Genomic DNA, 19,487 nt, shown 5'->3' on the forward strand with positions numbered 1-19,487 from the left:
GAGCAGCAGTGCGGCGCAGAGCTACGAGGGGAGGGTGCGAGGGACGACTGAGAGCGCGACTTCGAGGCAGCGGACGAACAAGGCGGTGAACGCGAACGGGGCGAGCGACTTCTTGCGTGCAGGCCAGCAGGCTCTCGTTGGGAAGCGCGTCGAGGTGCAAGACCAGCTCGCATTCTCACTCTCCTAGCACCGACCCTCCTCGACTCGGAACCGCCTCCCCGGTTTCGCCCTCGGCGTCCCACTCGTCCTCGGCGCCCTCGTCCTCTTCTCGTTCTCCGTCCTGACCCTGCGCCTTGGCCCCACGCTTGTCGTCCGCCTTGCGCTTGGCCTTGCGCCGCTTGGCCTCCTTCTTCCTCCGCTCGCGCTCCGCCTCGAGGTCCTTTGCCGACTCGCCAGGCGGGCTCAGGAGCTGGTCGAGCTGCAAGGGGCGGTGGACAGGCTGCGAGGGTCAGTACAGGCCGCAAAGGAGGCAGAGGAAGAGTCGGGCGCACCTTGTCGCGCAGGATCCGGCGTGCGAGCTTGCGGTTCGATTCGCGCGAGCGCGTCTCGTGGCAGTGGACGCGCAGGCCGGTTGGGCGGTGGATCAAGGAGCACGCGTTGGACGTCTTGTTCGTCGCCTGCCCGCCGGGACCGGAGCCTGCGAGGCGGCAGAGTCGAGAGGAGAGGGGGCAGGTGGACGAGCAGGGTCAGTACCTTGCACACAGGACGGCGCTCGGCCCCGCATCGACTCGAGACGATAAAAGATGGAGAGGGGACGCACCTCGGACGAACGACTCTTCAAGGTCCTCCTCCCTGAGCTCCGGCAGCTCCTTGCGCCTGCGGGGCTTTGGCTGCGTCTTGGCCTTGCCCTTTGGGCGGGGCCGCTCGCCCGACGGCGGATCAGGAGCTGATCTGGGCTGATCTGGGTCGAGTGTGGGCGCAGCTGGTGCGGCTGTGGACGAGAGGCGGGCCAGCGCGCAGGGTGTGGGGCGGGCGCAAGGTCGAGTGGTGAGGAGCGGGGCCGGGGGCTGGGATGGGCGATGTCGTAGCTGATGGAGCATCGAGCGCACTGCTCGTCGAGCAAGCACGTCCATCAGAGGCAGTGAGCGGCGGGACGACGAGAAGGAAGTGACGGTTGGCTACCTCGCCTGGCTCTTGACGCTCTCCACCGCTCTCGCCCTCAGCTGGCTGGTCTGCGTCTGCCCCATACACATAGCAACGCCCTCATTACACACCACCATGTCGTCCAAGTCGCGCAAAAAGGTGCGCCCGCCTCCCTCCACCTCCTCATCAGTTCCCTCCTTCGAGGTCGAGTGACTGAACCCCTCCCACCCGTCCAGGTCCTCCTCATGGGCAAGTCGGGCTCGGGCAAGACGTCGATGCGCGCCATCATCTTCAAGTCGCAGCTCGCCGCCGACACGCGACGCCTCGGAGCCACCATCGACGTCGAGAGCTCCCAGATCAAGTTCCTCGGCGGCCTCAGGCTCGACCTGTGGGACTGTGGTGGCCAGGACTGTGCGTGATAGCTTCCCCTTGCGTGTGGCAGTAGTCTCGATGCGATCGCTGACCCTCAACCCCTCCCTTTCCCTCCTACCACCCACCCTCTCCTCACCGCGCAGCCTTCATGGACTCGCACTTGACGGCCCAGTCGTCCACCGTCTTCCGTGCCGTGCACTCGCTCATCTACATCTTCGACGCCGAGTCGACCGAGCTCCTCACGTCCGACACGGTCTACTTCCTCAAGTGCCTGCGCGCCCTCCAGGACCAGAACCCGACCTCGTCGGCTCCTCAGCCCCCTCCCTCGCCCGCATCTGCCTCGGCACCCTCGCCCACCAGTACGTCGGCGGCCGTCACGTCGAGCGCGGGCAACGGCAACGGCGGCGCGGACGACGGCGGGCCGACCGTCTTTGTCTTGCTGCACAAGATGGACCTCGTGCCCGTCGACGTGCAGCAGAGCAAGCTCGCCGAATTCGAGGCCGAGGTGACGCGCAAGGCGCGTGAGAGCGGGTACAAGGGCGGCCTGCGCTTCTACGGCACGTCCATCTGGAACGAGACGCTGTACAAGGTGCGTCCCTGGCGCCTCTTTGTCCTCGACCACTTGACGAGAAGCTGACACACTCTCCCCGCGTCTGAAGGCCTGGTCCATCGTCATCTCGCACCTCATGCCGTCCCTGTCGTCGCTCCGGTCGCACCTCACGTCGTTCCTGTCGCTCTCGTCGGCGAGCGAGATTGTCCTGTTCGAGCGCACTACGTTCCTCGTCATCTCGAGCGTCACGAACGAGGACGACGCCAAGGACACCGAGTGGGACGAGCGCCGGTTCGAGCGCATCAGTACCATGGTCAAGGCCTTCAAGCTCGGGTGCTCGTGTGTCCCCCTTCCAGCCTCCCTCTCCTCTGTGGCGCCGAGCTCTGACACGTTCGCCCCGACGACCCGCAGCAAGATCCGCTCGCCCTTTTCGTCGCTCACCATCACGACGCCGCACTACGCGGCCGTGCTCGACGCCCTCACGCCCGAGACTTACATCCTCGTCGTCGCTCGAGGTCACGTCCGTGCGTCTCTCCCTCTCTCTCTCTCCTCCTCCAATGCCGTCCACTGACCGTCCCCCTCGTCGTTCGCGCCTACAGAGCCTGCCTCAATCGAGCTCAACATCCGCCTCGCAAGGCCGCACTTTGCCAAGCTCGAGTCCATTGCCGTTGGGCGGTGAGATCTCCTCGTCCTCCTTTCCCCCTTCCTCTCCTCGTGTCCTGCATGTCGCATCTGTCCGCCCTGTTGTCATACTACGCCCTGTGTCGCTCCAAAGACCCGGATTCGCTTGTCGAGAGAGGCTGGAGAGCTGCTCTGGTGCGAAACCGTCACTTCTGCCCGGCGCTCGCCACCTCTGCTTCGAGACCGGCTCTCTAGAGAGCACGCGAGAGCACGGTGGGCCTCTGCCTCTCAAGATTGCCGCTCAGGCTCCGGCGCTCGTCGAGCAGAATGACTTGGCCGCGAGACGCTTTGACCGCTCCAAACTGCATGTTGCTATGAACACGCGTGCTCAGCGTTTTCTGACAAGCAAGTCCTCGATGGTCTAGTGGTTATGATTCGGCTCTCTCACAGCCGCGAGCGGGGTTCGATTCCCCGTCGGGGAATACAAGTACTGCAGCGCTCGGACGCTCATCTCTTTTGCCTCCCAGGGCTACGATCGCTCACCCAGCGCCGTTCTGCGCTTTTGCCGATCTCCGCCCGCGTGCCAAAAGGTCTGCCAACCCGCTCGGGAGGACTGGAGCGCAACCTTCTCAAGTTGACCGCGCTTTGACCTCGCCTGCGCTCGACCGCGGCCATGCGCCTGTACCGGCTCGGCTTGACTGCAGCTCGACTCGCGCGTGTCCGCACCGGTGCTTGGCCTGTCGTGGCCTCGCACCGTTCTTGGCTCGGTGGACGAGAGGGGCTGTGACCGCTCGCGGCCTTTCCTCGCGGGCCTGTTTGACGGCGCGCATGGCGAACTTCCTCACGCGTCTCCGCGCAACGCTCCGCAGATGCGTAAAAGAGACGCTCGAGCGCGCAGAGAGCAAAAAAGAGAGGTGGAGAAGCAGGGAGTTGAACCCTGGACTTCATGCAAGCACATGAGATGCGAAGCAAGCACTCTGCCACTGAGTTACATCCCCTTTCTTGGATGTCTGTGTCGAGGTGTACGCACAGAATCTGCGCAGAACAGAACCGAATGCGACTTGGTGCGATTGCCGACCTTCTCCAGTTCGAGGCCACCGCTTTGTCGGGCGACAGCGTCGACGCCGGGTCGGCTGGACTGGCGACAGGCTAGCGAGCGTGTCGAAGTATACGCACTCGAAGCGCGGGACCCTGGCGGCTGCCGTAGCGAGAGCAGGAAGAGGCAAGGGAAACCAAAGAGTGAGGGACCGTGCGCTTGCGCTCCAGCACAGCGCCGGCACACATCGACGCCGCTCGTCGCGGCTGCGGTGGACGTTTGAGTACGTCTGGGTCGCGTACGAATGCAAGCGCGGCTCATGACTGGGTGCTGCAGCGTCGCCGGGCAGGCGCGGGACGTTTGCTGGCCGCACAGCGACCGGTGACCACTCGGTGCAGGCGACCTGTCGAGCGCACCGGATCGACGAGCTCCCGCAGAACGACTTGCAGTTCAAAGCGCACGAAAAGAGGCCGCGAGACGGCCGAGCGAAAAAGGCGCAGCTGCGCGGGCGAGGTCTGCCTCGGAGACGATGGCGGGGCGGCTGCGCGCGCGAGACGGCCTCACCGCCTCATCAGTCGCTCGCCTCTTTCGCTCGACCACAGCTCTCGGGCACGCTGCTGCTGCCCACAGCAGCGCCCTGCACCCGCACAAACACCGCACAGCTCGCCCGCCAACCTCCCCGCCGTCTCGACACTGCGCCGTCCTCGTCCCACCTCGCCCCCGCCGTGTCGACCTCCCCGCTCGCTCCACACCCTCGCGAGCGCATCATCGGCCGCCCGTACCACCCTGCAGACTCTTGCAGACCCGGACAGCATGCCCTCGAGCTCGCCTGCGACCCACCGTGGTTGCTGTCGCTCGAGCGAGTCGGAGATACCTCCTTCTCTCGCTCGTACACGGCCTGTGCACCACCGAGCGGTCACGCGACCCCCTCTACCGCTCGCTCGGTGCGCTCGGTGGACGATCCGTGCTGTCCCGAAGCGAGCGTCTTGGCTCGGCGCCGCCGCTTCGCCTCTCTTCCTCCTTCCCACCACTTTGCGCCTTTTCCTCGCTCCCTCGACGCGGCGCCTGCTGCTCAACCACGCCCTCGACCTCGTCTTCATACACCTCTGTGCGTCCTCTCGCGCTCCCTCGTCAGGGTGAGAGAAAAACTGACCTCGCGCGTCCCCTCAGCCGCCGACCTCGCCGCCTCAAAGATGGACCACTCGGGCATGGACATGGGCATGGGCGGTGGATCCGAGTCTGGCGGTGCCTGCCAGGTGCGTCCCTCCATTCTCTCGCAGTGCCAGCCGCCCGCCGTAGACTGACGTCGCCCCCTACAGATCTCGTGAGCCCGCCCCGCCGGCCTCGGTCCTCGACAGCAGCTCTCTCGACCGTACTGACCCGCCTCGCCCTGCTCCCGTCGACAGGATGCTCTTCAACTGGACCGTCGTCGACTCGTGCTTCCTCACGTCGTCGTGGCACGTGCGCTCGGTCGGCGCGTTCGCGGCCAGCGTCATCGGCGTCTTCTTCATGGTCCTCGCGCACGAGGCCGTGCGCCGCCTCGGGCGCGAGTACGACCGGTCGATCCGCACGGCCTACTATCGCCGCGAGGCGCTCGCGCTCGCCGCGCTCGCCAAGAACCAGGGCAAGGAGATTGCGCTGTCGGCGCCGTTCCGGCCGTCCAACAAGGAGCACGCGGTCCGGTCGCTGTTCTACTTTGTCCAGTTCGGCGTCGCCTACATTCTCATGCTCCTCGCCATGTACTTCAACGTCGCGATCCTCATGGCCATCATTGGCGGCGGCGGCGTCGGCCACTTCCTCTTTGCGGTGCGTCGCTCTCTTTTCTCTTCCCTCCTCGGCGTCGAGCGCCACTGACTCGTTCGAGCCTGCTGCAGCGCGACACGGCGACGGACGCGTCGACGGCGTACGAGGCGTCCAAGGACGAGTGTTGCTGCTAGAGCGCGGGCAGTCGAAGCGCGCCGGCGAGCGTGAGCTGGTCCTCCCTCGTTGTCTCTCTCCTCTCTCTTTCTCTCTCATCTGTAGTAGCTTGTCTTTGTCAGTGCAGTCAGTGTCCACCCGTCTCTCACACGAGCCCCCTTGCCTGTGGTTGAGAGAAGAGCGAGGCTTTTTCCCCGCTGCCCTCGTCCTCGCCGCCCTCCGGCTCGCCCAAAGTCCGGCACCCGCTCGTCTTGCCATGCTGCCACGCCTGCGAGCCAGTTGCCGCCCCTCGCTGCGCACCACGATGAGCCCACCTGCCGCCCGCGTCCAGCAGATCGCTGCCCAGCTCTCGTCGTCGGCCTCGTCCTCGTCGTCGTCGTCGACCCCGTCAAGCTCTCGGCCTCCCGCGACCGGGCCTGATGCTGCTGCACCGGTGCGTCGCCCGCCGTTCCACTGCCCTGTCACCTCCTCGGGCACCCCCACTGACTCGTCGTGCCCACCCTTCCCCGCCGTCGTCGCCGCCGCCAGCCCCCGGTCGAGTTCGAGGCGGTGCACGCCCTGCGCCGCATCACCCTCAACCGCCCAAAGGCCCTCAACTCGCTCAACGAGGAGATGGTCGACCTCGTCTACTCGCACCTCGAGGTCCGTCCCCGCCTCCCCTGCGCCGTCTCGCGCGAGAGCCGTTCGGGCTCACCTCCGTTCCTCGACTTGCAGCGCATCGAGGCCAGCGAGCTCGCCAACGTCGTCCTCATCAAGGGCGCCGGAAAGCACTTCTGCGCCGGCGGAGACGTCGTCTGTGCGTCCAACCCTCCCCTCCCTCGTGACCAAGCGAGCTGACCCCTCGGACCTCTCCCCAGCCTTGATGAAGCACCTCGAGCACGAGAAGGACTACAAGAAGGCGTCCGGCTTCTTCCACAAGGAGTACCGCACCGTCCGTCCCGCCCTCCCTTTTGTGCACCCCGAGACGGACCCGCTGACACCGACTCGCGCCCACAGAACCACCTCCTTGCGACCACGCCCAAGCCGGTCGTCTCGTTCATGACGGGCGTCGTCTGTACGTCTCTCTCTCTCTTACTCTCTGGCGACGAGGTACCCGAGACTGACCATACGCTCCTGCAGTCGGCGGCGGTGTCGGCATGACGGGCCACGGCGCTTTCCGCGTCGCGACCGAGACGACCCAGATCGCCATGCCTGAAGTGAGTCGCGCTCCCCTCGACGTCTCGTCCCCTCAGTCGACGACGAGAGAAGGGACGAGTCGCAGCCGCGGTGCGCGCGCACTGACCCTCTTTCGCCCGCTCGCAGACCAAGATCGGCCTGTTCCCCGACGTCGGCGCCAACTTCCTCCTCCCTCGCCTCGACGGTCAGCTCGGCCTGTACCTCGGCCTCACGTCGTTCCCGCTCAAGGGCGCCGCCACCTTCTTTGCCGGGCTCGCGACGCACTACGTCCCCTCGGAGCGCCTCGCGGCCCTCGAGACGCGCCTCTCCGAGCTCGACGTCTCGGCGACGCACGACACGGTCAACAGCGTCATCGAGGAGTTTGCCGCCGACGCGTCCGAGCTCGCGCAGGCGCTCAAGGCGTACCCGCTCGTCGGCCCCGTGCGCCGCGCCATCGACGCCATCTTTTCGCGCCCGACGGCCGAGGCCATGGTGGCCGACCTCGCCAAGCTCGAGGACGGATCGCTCGACCTGCGCAAGATTGTCCTCGCGCACGACGGCGAGGTCGACATGTCGGCGCTGCAGCGGTGGGCGCGCGAGACGCGCGAGGCGATCGAGCTGCGCAGCCCGACGAGCGTCAAGCTCACGATCAAGGCCATCCGCGAGGGCGCCAAGCTGTCGATCGACGAGGTCCTCATGATGGACGCCCGCATCGCCGCCGCGTGCTGCTCGCCGCCGGTCCACCCCGACTTCAGGACGGGCGTCACCGACCTCTTGATCAACAAGCGTAAACCCGAGCAGGGCGAGCGCCCCTCGTGGTCCCCGGCGACGCTCAAGGACGTGTCGGACGCCGACATCCAGCGCTCCTTTTTCGCGTCGCCGCCGCCGTTCTCGAACCCGCCCGTGCCCAACCTGCGCCTCGCCCAGCTGCGCAAGTCGCGCCCGGTCACGCCCCTCGCGCCGTACAAGCAGTCGCCGCACGCCAAGTGGGCCCTGCCCTCGGAGCGCGACGTCGAGAAGATCGTCAAGGGCGAGGACGCCGGCAGCGACGACTATGCCGTCACGCGCAACGAGGTCGTTGAGCGGCTCGTGCGGCGGTCGGGCGGCAAGGTCGGCGTCCGGGAGAAGGTCGAGGAGGTCCTCAAGCGCAAGACGGTCCTCGCAGACGAGCAGACGATCAAGTGGGTCTAGACGATGGGCCGTGGGCGACTCGAGCCTCGAAAGCAGTTTCCCCTCTGTAACCGTTTCTCTCTCTCTCTTTCTCCTCTGATCGACGAGAGCGCAAAAAGCGAGAGCACGACAAGCTTTGCAAAGCGACTGGAGAGACAGATGCGACTACGACAAGCGACGAGGGATGCGGGAGAGGGGGCTACAGAGAGGGAGAGAGGGAGAGACGGAGAGGAAGGAGGGAGCCGACACGACTCAGTCGTCCTTGGTCGGCGTGTCGGGCGGCAGACCTCGCTCGATGCGTCGGCAGCGCTTCTGCCAACGAGCGTGGTCGTCGTCGTCCCACTCCTCGGGGTCCTTGCGCTCGTACCAGGGCTGCGGGCGCGGGAACAAGGCGTCTTGTCAGTCGGCGACGAGGAAGGGGACCGAGCGCGAGAGAGCGAGCGAGGACGCACCTTTTCCTCGTCCGAGTAGCTCTCGTCGCCCTTCTTCTTCTTCTTCTTGGGCGCGTCGTTCTTGAGGATGGCCTTGGGCGGCGGCGGCGGCTTGAGGTTGGTGTGCAGGCGCGGGAGCTTTTGCCTGATCGACAGGCCCGGCGCGCGAGCGGTCGGCATTTTCTGCTTGGCGAGGATGGCGGCGAGGCCTGTGGACGAGTAACGGGACGCTTGGTCAGGACAGGACCGAGAATGAAGCTGAGAGGCGGGAACGAGAGGGAGCGATCTAGAGGAGGGGGACGACAAAGAGGAGGACGCGACGCACTGCCCGGCTTTGGCGTCCTGCTCAGAGCGCCCGGCGTGCCCGACATGGAGCGGCTACGCTGCTGCAGAGGCGTCCCGACGGCGGCGTTGACGCGCGACAGCGACGTCGTGCGCGACGGACCCGGCGTGCCCTTGTCCTCGTTCTCCTGCGCGCGATCAAGACGTCGTCAGTGCCCGTCGCGTGTGAGAGATCGTCGACGCAGTACGACGAGAGAAGGGAAAAAGAGAAGGGAGAGGAGAAGGGAAGAGAGAAAGGGAGCGCACCTTGGCGTCCGCCGAGCTCGAAGGTGGCGCCGGCTCCTCGTCCTTCTTCTCCTCGTCCTCGTCGTCCTCGTCCTCGTCGTCGGCGTCCATGCCCACCTCCTTGCTCGCCGCCGCCCTGCCCTTGCCCTTGGCCGGGGCCTTGCCCCTAGCCGGCCCGGCCGCACCCTTCGACGCCGGCTTGACGGCCACGAGCGACTTGTCGGGCGAGCCGCCCGCGACAGCCATCATGGCCGCGATGCGCGCCTCGAACGACGCGGACCGACGTCGCTCGATCTCGGGCGAGCGCGACGTGCCGGCGCCTGCGGAACGCTTGCACGACGCGCCCGCTCCGGCGCCGCCGTCGACGGGCTCGACCTCGACGGCGACCGAGATGCCCTTGCCCTTCTTCTTCGACGACGCCTTGGCCTTGGCCTTGCCCTTGCCCTTGGCGGGCGCCGAGCCGACATCGCCGCCGGCGTCGCTGTCCTCGTCCGACTCGTCCTCGGTCCGGATCGCCGACGTCGCGTCGCTCGCCGCGCCGGCGTCGGCGTCGACCTCGGGCTCGACCTCGGACGACGGGCAGAAGGAGTTCTTGGTCGCGGCGGCGCGGCGACCGCGCTTGGCCGGCGGCGAGACGTCGGGCGTTGAGGGGACGGCGGTCGCCTTTTTCCTCGACGGCTTGGACGCGGTTTTGTCCTTCTTCGACTTGGACGTCGACGCGACGTGCTCGGCGACGACGGGAGGAGCGAGAGCGGGAGCGGGCGCAGGGCCGTCGTCGGCGCCCGAGTCGTCCGAGTCGACGATGGCGCGCTTGCGCTTCGGCGCCTGCTTCTTGCTGACGACGACGCCGTCCTCCTCGTCGTCGCCGACCTCGACGGGCGCTGCGGCCGTGACGGCGGGCGCGGCCTTGTGCTGCGGCTCGGGCTCGACCCGGTCGGCGTCGTCGTCGACGAACTCGTCCGAGACCGACTTGGCCTTGCTGCTGCTCGTGCGGCGTCTCGACGGCTTGACCGCCTCGTCGACCGCCGACTCGACCTCGGCGCCGCCGGTGACGACAGGAGGCGCCGCCGCGTCGCGCTTGACGGTCGGCCTGCGCCTCGGCGCACCCTTCTGCTTGGCCGCGCCCGCGCTGTCCTTCCTCGCCGAGGCCGCCCGCTTGGCCTTCTTCTTGCGCCCGCCGCCGCCAAAGTCGCTGTCGCCCTCCTCGGCGCGCTCGGCTTGCTCGGCGACCGCGCGCTGGAGCGCCGCCTCGCCGTCCTCGTCCTCCGAGACGGCGACGCTCTTCTTGCGCGAGCGAGGCGCGGCGGCGGACGCGGTCGAGGCGGAGCGAGCGCGCTTGGTCGATGGACCGGCGACAGGGGCCGGCGAGGAGAGCTCGCGGCGCGACGAACCTGCGGCGGCGGCGTCCTCGTCCTCGTCCGACGACTGGACGATCGCGCGGCTGACCGTCTTGACCTTCTTCTTGGCGCCCCTGCGCGCTCCTCCGACTGGCAGGACCTCGTCGTAGTCCGTCCCGGCCCTCGCCTCGTCGCCCTCGTCCTGCTGCGGCGCCGAGCGCTTCTTCTTCTTTGCCGACGCGAGCCCGTCGCCCTTGGACACGGTGCGCGCGCGCTCGGGGATCTCGACCGTGAGCGTCTCGCCGCGAGGGCGCGGGTGCGGCTTCTTGGCGACGGGCGCAGGAGGAGCGGCGGCGGCGCGCGGGTCGGTCGAGCTCGTCGCGGCGATCGGGTCGGTCGTCGTCACGCTCGACATGTGGGCCGAGTCGAGGCGGTGCGCGTCGTCGTTGCCGGCGGACGACAGGGACGAGGAGGAGGCGGGCGGAGCGCCGGGAAGGGGAGGGAGCGCGCCGAACGGGTTGGGGGCGCTCGAGAGGGGAAGCGAGGCCGAGCCTGCGAGAACCGCGAAAGAGTTAGTATACGTTCATAGAGAGAGGACTGAGAGATTCGGGGACGCACCGCCGCCTTCACCGTCGCTGTCGCCCACGACGAGCTCGTCGTCCTGGTGCGCCTTGTGCGCCGCCCTGCTAGCGCCGGCGAGCGGATTCTTCTCGCCCCACTTGCCGGCGCTCGAGAAGTTGGAGATGGCGTCGGTGGCCATGGTCGGGCGAGCCGCCGAGGTGGTCGAGACGGAGACGATGGGGTCGGAGACAGAGGCGGAGGCGGAGGTGGACGCGACGGGGGTGTCGGCGACGAGGAGGCGCGGTGGGAAGGCGCGTGCGGAGTAGGTGGAGGGATCGGTAGGGAGGATGGCCTGGGGCGTGCGGCGCGAGGCGGTCGAGGACGAGGCGAGGTGGGGGACGGTCGGGGTGAGTATGCGCTCGTCGCTGCTCGAGTGGTGAACGGCGCGGGCGAGGTACAGGGCGGCCGAGTCGGTCGAGGTGGATGTTCCGAGCGTGCCGTGCAGCGTGCCGTACTTGGTCGGGGCTGGTGGGCCGACGACGGGACCGCGAGCTGATGAGGGGGAGGCGGACGAAGACGACGCCGGGTCGGCCTTTGACGCGAGGATGGCGGCCTGCACGAGCTCGGCTTCACGGCGTGCGAGCGGATGCGCGCGGCCTGGGCTCATCAAGCGGTGCACGACAGGTGGCGAGAGCGAGCCGTCAACAAGGCTCGTCTCGTCGAGACGCGCTGGGTCTCGGACTTTCTCTCGAGCAGCGCACGGCGTCTAGGTCTATTGCGAGCACGTCTACGACCCTCCAACCGCTTTCGCAATCCGCGCCTCCTCGCGCCACACCGTCTCGAGCATGCTCAGGCTGGCGCCGCTCTCGTCGACCTCCTCGCCGCCTTCCTTCTTGCCCGCCGCCGCCGCCGCCGCCTCCTTGTCCCACCTCGCCCTCACCTCGGCGCACCTCGCGAGCCCAGCGAGCGCCTCCTTCTCGACGGCGCCACACAGGCCCCGCAGCGTCCCCTGCACCACCTTCTCGTTGCCGACCGAGATGCGCTCGGCCGCGCCGCTCACGACGTGCTGCCACGGCGCGAGCGCGTCGTGCCCCGACAGCGACAGCGACAGCGACGTCGAGGCGGCGAGGTGCGAGGGGAGGCGCAGGTGCAGGAGACGCAAGGCGACGAGGACGCGCCACGACGCCGACGCCGAGTCATCGGGCCCGGACTGGAGCGTCATGTCCCTGCGGGTCGAGCAGTGTCAGTGCGACGCACAGGAGAGAACGGGGGCAGAGAAAGTGGACGCACCCCCAGTAGCCCTCGTCCTCGAGCACCTGCCGCTTGAGCTCGCCCTCGCGCCCCTGGGCGTCAAACAGCGCCTCGACGAACCGGTCAATCTCGACCGCGTTGTGCTCGTTCGAGCGCCCGACGACGAAGCCGTACTCGGCGAGGAGCATGGCGTCCTCGTGCGGGCCGTACGAGAAGCACAGCTCGTCGCCGTCTCGCAGTGCCGGGTCGGACGACGAGTGGGTCGGCGACGAGAACGACAGGGTCGACAGGAGCGACTCGGGCTTGGTCATGCGCCGCGGCGCGTGGTTGATCATGTCGATGACCGGGCACAGCGTCAGGTTGTTGTCCTTGTTGCCCGGGTCGACGTTGAACCAGATGCAGCGCGTGTTGACGTTGAGGAACCCGAGCGCAAAGTCGAGCACGCCAAAGTCGCCGCCAACGCCGTCGCCGTGCGCGTTCTGCGTGCGTGTCGCGAGTCAGTCCTGAGGTCAACGGCGAGAGTGAGAGAGCGAGAGGGAGAGAAGGAGGACGCACCCAGACCCGCCGGACGGCCGCCCAGTCCTCGGCAAAGCGCCGCTCAATCTCGACCGCCCTGCGCCGCACGCCGTGCGGCATGAGCTCCCTCAGCTCTGCGTACCGCGTCGCCCTCGTCCTGCGTGCCTGGCGCGCCTCGACACTGTCGTGCGCGAGCTCGGCGAGCGACGGGTCGACCGGGCCCGCCTTGCCCTTGCCCTTGGCGCCGGCGCCCGAGCGCGCGTCGGGGTCGAGCGGGAAGTCGGCCGCGAGCGACTCGGCGCTGCGTCTGTGGACGGCCCACCACAGCGGGACTGTGGCGAACTGGCGCGGGAGCGTCGCGAGGAAGGGCCACCATTTGTCGTGCGGCTCGCGCTTCTGCGAAGACGACGACGACGGGGCCAGGTGTCGCCGGAACTGGCGCGCGAGGTGGAGCGACAGGAGCTGGGTGGCCGAGAGCGAGTGGAAGGGTTTCGGGTACAGCGGTCGGAGCGTGCGCAGGTTGAGGAGGGCGGCATGAGGGATCGAGATGAGGAGGGTGCTGGGCTGTGGGAACGAGCGTCAAGGGCTGGACCGGCGAGTGCGAAAGGACGACTAGAGCGCACCTTGGCGTCTCCACGAGCGACAAGACCTCGGCCAGCTGTGTGCGCGGCGAGGGGCAAGGTCAGCCCGGACGGGCGGGGAAGCGAGAGGAGAGGGGAGGGAGAGAGGGACGGACCGGCGTTGTGGACGAGCTTGACATGCTTTTCTGGATCGACGTGGCCTGGAAAGGTGGCGAGCCAGGCGAGGAGCTGCGTCCACTCGGTGTCGTTCGACATGTCGTCGCTCGTGCTCGATGAGGAGGACGGCGGGGCGAGCGAGCGACAGGACGGCGTGCGATGCTTGTGGGCGACAGCTGGACGAGGCCTGGCGCGTACAGAGAGCGTACACTGGCGGCTGAGCGATGCGGATGAGCGAGAGGAGGGCAGCGGACGAAGGCGCGAGGCGGTGCAACTCTCGTGCGGTCGCTCGACTCGGCTGCACCTTGCACAGACGCTTGTTGCAAATCTGCGGCAAGACTAGACCCAGCGCTTGCCCTCCTTGACCGCGAGCGGCTTGCCCTCGACCGCCTTGTCCACCGTCGCCTCGCTCCTCGGGCCCTTGACCTCCCTCTCTGCCGGCAGCCCCGCTCCATACCGCGTCTCGGGCGTCGACGGCCCCACCTGCCCACCGCTCAAGCTCGGGCCAACTCCCGCACCGACCCCCCCTGCACCTGCCGTCGCCGGCGCGGCGTCCTTTGCTGCGTCGGCGGCGCCGGCGAGCGTCGACCGCAGTGACGAGTAAGCGTTGCCAGCGACGGCCGACCAGTCGGTCACCTGGGCGCTGTGGATCAGGTTGCCGAGCTGCTCGTTCCACTGTCGACGCAAAGGACAAGGTCAGCTCGGGTCGGACGAGAGCGCTCGACGGCGAGAGAGAGCGAGGGTGGACGGACCCGGGCCTTGAGCTCCTCGGTGAAGGGGAGCCGTTGCGGGATGACGGGGCCCTGGGCGACCGGCGGGGCGACGCTCGGCTGTGCGACGGGAACGGCGCGCACGAGCTGGTCCGAGAGATGGCGCAAGTCGGACGAGAGCGAGGCGCTCGTACGGCGGATCTCGTTCTGGTAGTACAAGGTGAGGCTGCGCAAGAATTGGAGCCAGTCAGCTCGGGGCGCTGGACGAAGCGCAAGGGAGAGAGGGACGGACCCGCCGCCGACGAGACTGCCCGTGAGGAACTTGGCGAAGAAGGACATGCTGTTGCGGGGACGAGAGGTCAGCCCTGCGCTCTGAGGTACTCTTGGAGTGTCTCGGCGGGGCTTGGGTGCGGTCCTGCGGCGGTGACGAGCTGTCGAGTCCTCATCACCAGGCGGAAGGAGGAGGGGGAGGGGGAGGGGGAGGAAGGCACGAGGGCGGGACGCGGAAAAGGTGGACGCACTTGCGAGCCCAGAGAGAACCGATCTAGGACAAGCTCGACGACCCAGAGCAGCGAGCGAGACGAGGGAGGAGCTCGAGGACGAGGGGCCGACTGCTGCTCTCGCTGTTGCACCACTCAAGCTCGCTCGCCAGCTCGAGCTGCATCGGCCAGGTGCTCGCCGAGCCTACTCTCACCACAGCCACGTCCACACCGTGTTCCCCCGACTCGCGCACCGCGTCGTCCGGGCCACCATGCTCTGGTCGCTCTGCGTCGTCGCCCTCCTGTGGCTCCGACATGCTCAAGCAGCCGCGTGGTTCCCAGGCGTCGACCACCGCTACGTCGACGAGAAGCTCATCGACGCAGGCCCACTCGGCCTCCCCTCGAACGGCATCGTCGCCGCTTTCGCCGACCTCAACGGCGACGGCCTCGTCGACCTCGTCCACCTCGGCGCAGACCAGCGCACCCTCTCGTCCTTCACGTGGGACCGCCACAAGTACACCTGGATCGAGCAGGAACACGCCCGCATCCGCACCTCGAGCGACCTCGTCGTCACCAACGTCGTCCCGGGCGACTTCAACTACGACGGCCGCGTCGACCTCCTCGTCATGGGCGGCTCCAACCCGGGCGGCTGGTGGGGCAGCGACGACGACATCGACATGCGCGTCTACCTCCAGCACGCCAACGGCACCTTTGGTCCGTCGCCCTCGCTCTTCTCGTCCTCCTTCCTCTCAGAGCCCTAACCTTCTCGCCCGCACGCAGGCGAGCCTCAACACGTCGACTCGTCCGTCCTCGCTCAGCCGATGCCGCTTGACGCGACGGGCACCTTGCGCACCGACCTGCTCGGCTTCCCCGCCGGGTCCAAGACGCCGCAGCTGTGGAAGAACGCGTGGAACCAGTCGAATCGCTCGGCCATCTTTGAGCTGTGCGTCCCTCTTCTTCCTCCTTGACTCTCGTGAGTCTTTGACTGACTCGCTCTTGATCGCGCCGCAGCTCGGACGCCCCGCTCAACGTCTCGTCGTCGCCGACCGGGTCCTTCACCTGCCGATTCCCCAACCCGCACTTCAACGCCTTTATCGACCTCGACGGCGACTGCCTCGCCGACCTCTTCTTCATGTGCCAGGACGGCGACGATGTCGAGCACCTGTCGTACCAGATCTGGCTCAACAAGAAGGGCGCGTTCGAGTTTGCGCGAGAGGGCAAACTGCCCAAGGGGACCAAGAGCGTCGGGTTCGCCGACATGGGTGCGTCTCTCTTCCTCTCTTCTTCTCCTCATCCTCCTCGAGGAGCAGCTGCTCACGTCGTCGCACCCTCGCACAGACCGCGACGGCACGATCGACATGGTCATCTCGTCGTGTACCTCGCCCCGGCACTGCGCGCTCCAGATCGCCTACAACTCCCAGATTCCGCTGTGCGACTCGTCTGTGCCGGACCACGAGGCGTGCCGCGACCCCGAGGCGCTGTGCGTCGCCGACCCGCACTTCTCGTTCGACCTGTCGCCGTCGTCGTCGTCCGACTCGTCCGCCTCGATGACGACGATCCCGCTGTCGGCGCTCCTGCCAGGGCACGAGCTCGTCGTGCACTCGACGGCGTACCGCGGCGAGTACCCGATCGCGGCCCAGGTCGGCGACTACAACATCGACGGGTACCCGGACCTGCTCGTCGTCACGACCAAGGGCCACGACCGCCGCGCGCACATCCTCCAGAGCCGCCCGTGCGAGAGCGGGTCGTGCACCGACGCCGAGGTGGCGAGGAAAAGGAGGGCGTTCAGGGTCCTGAGCGAGGGAGCCGAGGCGCTCGACAAGATCACGGACGTCGAGAGCGTCAGCTGGTTCGACGTCGACGACGATGTGCGTCCCCTCTTCCTCTCCTTCCTTTCCGCCATCAAAAGTTCTCTGACTCGTCGATACATGTCACACAGGGCTCGCTCGACATCCTCGTGCAGCGCCTCGGCAACTCGGGCGCGGCTCGCACGCCCGTCTTCATCAAGAACAACTACTTCCACGACGCTTTCTTCCTCAAGGCCGAGAGTGCGTCTTCTCTCTCTCTCTCTCTCTCTCGACTCGAAAGCACGACGAGCGCGACCTGACCCGCCTCGAGCGTGCGCGCAGTGCTCAACGGCGCGTGCCCTGGGTGGTGCGAGCCGCAAGAATCGGGCGAGAAGCGGTACAGGGTGCGTCCTCAGCTCTCTCCTCGTTGCGCACGAGCATGTCAGTGACTCGTTCCTCGTTGCGCAGCCGTTCGGCGCGAGCTACTCGGGCGCGTCGTTCAAGTTCACCGTCCTCGACCCGACCGGCGCTCGCCGCAGCACACAGTGTGCGTCTCGCTCTCTCTCTTTCTCTTTCTCCCAGTGTCTCTCTCTGACGCCCTCGCCCTCGATCTCGCAGACGGCCAGCTCGCCCAGTCGACCTACGCGTCGCTCCTCACGCCCTACTCGTACTTTGGCCTCGGGCGCACCAACAACTACGTCGAGAACCTCTTCCTCGGTTCGACGCGGCACCAGCCGCAGCATTGGCTCAACATCGAGGGTCTCATTCCCAACTCGCAGCTCCTCGTCATGCCGCACCAGGAGGACTCGGCGGGCGGCGGCGGCGGGCCGGACGAGTGGACGAGGATGATGTTCCTCAGACCCGGCGACTGGATCCCCTGGGTCAGCGTCGTCCTCGTCGGAGCCATCATCGCGCTCGGCGTGGTCGTCGTCGTCCTGCACGTGCGCGAGAAGCGCGAGGACGAGGCCGAGCGCAGGGCGAGGCTCCTCCACCTCAACTTCCAGGCCTTGTGAGCTCCTCGTTCTCTCTCTGTCGTAGCCGTCGTCGTCCTCTCTGTTGTACCACTCTGTCGTTCTCTCTCAGGCATGCGCAACGAGAGAGAGAGAGAGTGCAGGAAAGCGACGAGACCCAGTGTTACAGGCGACAAAGGGAGGCGGGACTGAGGACGACCGAAGCGTGGGTGTACCAGGGCGGAAGGGGGATCACGAGGGTGCGTATGGGACAAGGGTATGTACACAGGTGGGGGGGGCGAGACAGGCGTGTATACTGTGTGTGCGGGAGACGAGACGAGGCGAGAAGAGAGGACCGGGAACGAGGAAGACAGGGTGGTGGAGGACCGCGGGCCCTCACTTGGCCGCCTGCGCCGCCTTCTCGCGCGCCTCCTTCTTCGTCTTCGAGACGAGCTTGGCGTAGCGGAGACCTGCACGAGGAACGAGCCTGAGTGAGCGACCGCCCGAGAGAGGCGAGATGAGGAGAGGACGAGGGCGGACCGCAGGCGTTGCACAAGCTCTTGGGGCCGTCGGGACCCTTGCGCCATTCGGGCGACTCGACCGTGCCGCTGCAGAAGGACATTGAGCAAGTCAGAATGCGGCTCGGCGAGAGAAGGCGAGGGAGAGAGAGAGGTGGACGCACCAGTCGCGGCAGACGAACTCGCCCTCCTCGACACGCGCCTTCTGCAGAGCGGCAAAGAGCAGAGTTAGTCTCGCTGCAGGAAGCCCTAACGCCGAGAAAGAGAGAGCGAGGGCGCACCTTCTTCTTCTTCTCGCCCGTGCCGTCGCCCTTGGTCCCGTTGGCCGAGATGCCGATCCCGAGCGCGCCGTACGTGTTGCTCGTCGAGGGGATGAGCGTCTGCGTCTGGACGAGGCCCGTCGCCGGGTCGATGACGGTGCGCGCACCGGCGTCGAACGAGTCGGCGCGGTACATGCCCGGCTGGCCGTACGGGAAGCCTGCGCGCGAAAGAGAAAATGCATGAGTGGCGGTCCTGGGGCGGAATAGAGAGAGAGAGAGAGACGACGCACCGCCGCTCGAGCCGTCGCCCTCGACCTCCTTGTACATGGCGAGGAGCTCCTGGCGGAGGCGCTCGTTCTCGAACTTGAGCTCGAGGAACGAGTCGAGCATGGCCTGGTTCTTGCTCGGGTACGGGCGCGCCATGGCGAAGAAGGCCTTGGCGGGTCGGTCGCGCGCGAGGACCTGGGGCGCGGGCGCCTCGGTGTTGCCGGCGACGCGTGCGCCGCTGCCCTCGTAGTACGGGTGGCCCGTCACCTCGAACAGGACGTAGCGCACGTCGTCGTTGCCCGACGTGTCCTTGGCCTTGAAGCGGTAATACAGGGTGAGCGTGTCGCCCGTGCGACATGACAGGTCAAAGTCGCGGCGGAACGACTGAACGTCGTCCGGGTGGATAAAGTCGAAGATGCTCTGGGTGAAGAGCTCCTCGGGCGCGTAGCCGACGAGCTCCTGGGCCGAGGTCGACGCAAAGATGAAGTTACCCTCGGGCGACAGGACGTGCATGAAGTCCTGTGGGAGGTGGGGCTGTCAGGGCTGGCTCGAGGGAGGGAGAGAGAGGCGGGGGAGAGAGAGACACACCTGGAGTTCCTCGAGGAGGTGCTCGCTCCAGTTCTTGCGGGTCGTGAACAGGCTCGTGGTCGAGCTCGCCTTGACGTTGTGGACGGCGCCTTCTGGACGCTGGTACGGCGCGGCGGGATGGCGAGTTGCGGCGCCGGACCCTTGTCCCGCGCCAGAGCTGGACGATTGAGCCGCGTTGCCGGCGGCGGTGTAGGACGTGTCGCGGCGGTGCTGAGCTGCAGTGCGACTCGGGCCGGCGGTCGAGTCTGCGCGGGTGCACGAGCGAGTGTGAGCGGGCGGGCGGAGGGGCGGAGAAGTGGAGGCGACGGACCTCGAGGCTGGCCAAGCGACTGGTCCGGGTGCTGCTGGGGCTGTTGCTGGTACTGCTGCTGCTGCTGCTGCTGCTGGCCGTAGTAGGACGGCATGCCCTGCGAGGCGCTGTAGCCGGTCGAGGTCGAGGGCGATCCTTGAGGGAAGAAGGCGGCGTGCTGCTGCTGAGGTGGCTGCGGCGCGTACTGCTGCTGCTGGTGCTGGTACTGCTGCTGGTGCTGTTGCTGCTGTTGGTGTGGTCCAGGCGCAGCGTAGCCCTGCATCGTGCACCGCTCGAGGGGGGCCAAGCGAGCTCCGCGTCGACCTTCGAGATCG

The 19,487-nt window shown here is 67.4% G+C and overlaps 9 protein-coding genes and 2 non-coding genes across 11 annotated transcripts; 5 read left to right on the forward strand and 6 right to left on the reverse strand.

The window, feature by feature from the left end:
- Positions 1-21: 21 nt before the first annotated feature.
- Positions 22-1,073, reverse strand: RHOBADRAFT_52757 (uncharacterized protein; the record flags this gene model as incomplete). Its single annotated transcript, XM_018416492.1, has 5 exons — positions 22-111; positions 191-418; positions 492-637; positions 761-896; positions 1,068-1,073. The coding sequence occupies 5 exons, from the start codon at positions 1,071-1,073 to the stop codon at positions 22-24; spliced, it is 606 nt and encodes a 201-aa protein (XP_018271775.1).
- A 255-nt stretch (positions 1,074-1,328) lies between these two features.
- RHOBADRAFT_31582 (uncharacterized protein) lies at positions 1,329-2,684 on the forward strand (the record flags this gene model as incomplete). Its single annotated transcript, XM_018412979.1, has 5 exons — positions 1,329-1,494; positions 1,599-2,044; positions 2,115-2,344; positions 2,417-2,520; positions 2,605-2,684. The coding sequence occupies 5 exons, from the start codon at positions 1,329-1,331 to the stop codon at positions 2,682-2,684; spliced, it is 1,026 nt and encodes a 341-aa protein (XP_018271776.1).
- Positions 2,685-3,036: 352 nt separating this feature from the next.
- On the forward strand, positions 3,037-3,108 carry RHOBADRAFT_t38. The gene has a single exon. It is a non-coding gene; the product is annotated as a tRNA-Glu (tRNA).
- Positions 3,109-3,541: 433 nt separating this feature from the next.
- Positions 3,542-3,624, reverse strand: RHOBADRAFT_t44. The gene has a single exon. It is a non-coding gene; the product is annotated as a tRNA-Ala (tRNA).
- Positions 3,625-5,069: 1,445 nt separating this feature from the next.
- RHOBADRAFT_43152 (uncharacterized protein) lies at positions 5,070-5,599 on the forward strand (the record flags this gene model as incomplete). Its single annotated transcript, XM_018414179.1, has 2 exons — positions 5,070-5,468; positions 5,537-5,599. 2 exons carry the CDS (start codon positions 5,070-5,072, stop codon positions 5,597-5,599), a joined length of 462 nt encoding a protein of 153 aa, XP_018271777.1.
- A 514-nt stretch (positions 5,600-6,113) lies between these two features.
- On the forward strand, positions 6,114-7,925 carry RHOBADRAFT_13973 (uncharacterized protein; the record flags this gene model as incomplete). Its single annotated transcript, XM_018412170.1, has 7 exons — positions 6,114-6,221; positions 6,294-6,375; positions 6,437-6,510; positions 6,576-6,633; positions 6,699-6,775; positions 6,882-7,226; positions 7,275-7,925. Coding segments are annotated over 7 exons (1,395 nt in total), but the record flags the coding sequence as incomplete, so codon positions are not given.
- Positions 7,926-8,156: 231 nt separating this feature from the next.
- Positions 8,157-11,467, reverse strand: RHOBADRAFT_43154 (uncharacterized protein; the record flags this gene model as incomplete). The annotated part of the gene is made up of 5 exons (XM_018414180.1): positions 8,157-8,276; positions 8,357-8,544; positions 8,661-8,805; positions 8,924-10,791; positions 10,858-11,467. The coding sequence occupies 5 exons, from the start codon at positions 11,465-11,467 to the stop codon at positions 8,157-8,159; spliced, it is 2,931 nt and encodes a 976-aa protein (XP_018271779.1).
- A 94-nt stretch (positions 11,468-11,561) lies between these two features.
- On the reverse strand, positions 11,562-13,458 carry RHOBADRAFT_52762 (uncharacterized protein). Its single transcript, XM_018416493.1, has 5 exons — positions 13,304-13,458; positions 13,191-13,225; positions 12,607-13,131; positions 12,091-12,530; positions 11,562-12,026 (listed from the first exon to the last, which is right to left on the reverse strand). Exons 1-5 carry the CDS (start codon positions 13,401-13,403, stop codon positions 11,588-11,590), a joined length of 1,539 nt encoding a protein of 512 aa, XP_018271780.1. The 5' UTR covers positions 13,404-13,458; the 3' UTR covers positions 11,562-11,587.
- Positions 13,459-13,599: 141 nt separating this feature from the next.
- Positions 13,600-14,588, reverse strand: RHOBADRAFT_52763 (uncharacterized protein; the record flags this gene model as incomplete). The annotated part of the gene is made up of 4 exons (XM_018416494.1): positions 13,600-13,979; positions 14,057-14,240; positions 14,307-14,354; positions 14,536-14,588. Coding segments are annotated over 4 exons (665 nt in total), but the record flags the coding sequence as incomplete, so codon positions are not given.
- Positions 14,589-14,765: 177 nt separating this feature from the next.
- Positions 14,766-17,293, forward strand: RHOBADRAFT_43157 (uncharacterized protein; the record flags this gene model as incomplete). The annotated part of the gene is made up of 8 exons (XM_018414181.1): positions 14,766-15,207; positions 15,274-15,436; positions 15,505-15,755; positions 15,832-16,361; positions 16,433-16,541; positions 16,623-16,684; positions 16,749-16,827; positions 16,899-17,293. 8 exons carry the CDS (start codon positions 14,766-14,768, stop codon positions 17,291-17,293), a joined length of 2,031 nt encoding a protein of 676 aa, XP_018271782.1.
- A 93-nt stretch (positions 17,294-17,386) lies between these two features.
- RHOBADRAFT_52765 (uncharacterized protein) lies at positions 17,387-19,435 on the reverse strand (the record flags this gene model as incomplete). Its single annotated transcript, XM_018416495.1, has 7 exons — positions 17,387-17,700; positions 17,771-17,838; positions 17,913-17,953; positions 18,030-18,226; positions 18,299-18,794; positions 18,864-19,108; positions 19,174-19,435. 7 exons carry the CDS (start codon positions 19,433-19,435, stop codon positions 17,627-17,629), a joined length of 1,383 nt encoding a protein of 460 aa, XP_018271783.1. The 3' UTR covers positions 17,387-17,626.
- Between the last annotated feature and the right edge of the window lie 52 nt (positions 19,436-19,487).

This window comes from Rhodotorula graminis (assembly GCF_001329695.1).
Source record: "Rhodotorula graminis WP1 unplaced genomic scaffold RHOBAscaffold_5, whole genome shotgun sequence".
NCBI classification, from domain to species: domain Eukaryota; kingdom Fungi; phylum Basidiomycota; class Microbotryomycetes; order Sporidiobolales; family Sporidiobolaceae; genus Rhodotorula; species Rhodotorula graminis.

Coding starts and splice junctions, on each gene's coding strand:
- RHOBADRAFT_52762 (XM_018416493.1), bottom strand. CDS start 13,403: ATGTCGAACGACACCGAGTGGACGCAGCTCCTCGCCTGGCTCGCCACC. Junction 13,226..13,303: donor CAAGCTCGTCCACAACGCCG/GTCCGTCCCTCT, acceptor CCGCGCACACAG/CTGGCCGAGGTCTTGTCGCT. Junction 12,531..12,606: donor CGGCCGTCCGGCGGGTCTGG/GTGCGTCCTCCT, acceptor ACACGCACGCAG/AACGCGCACGGCGACGGCGT.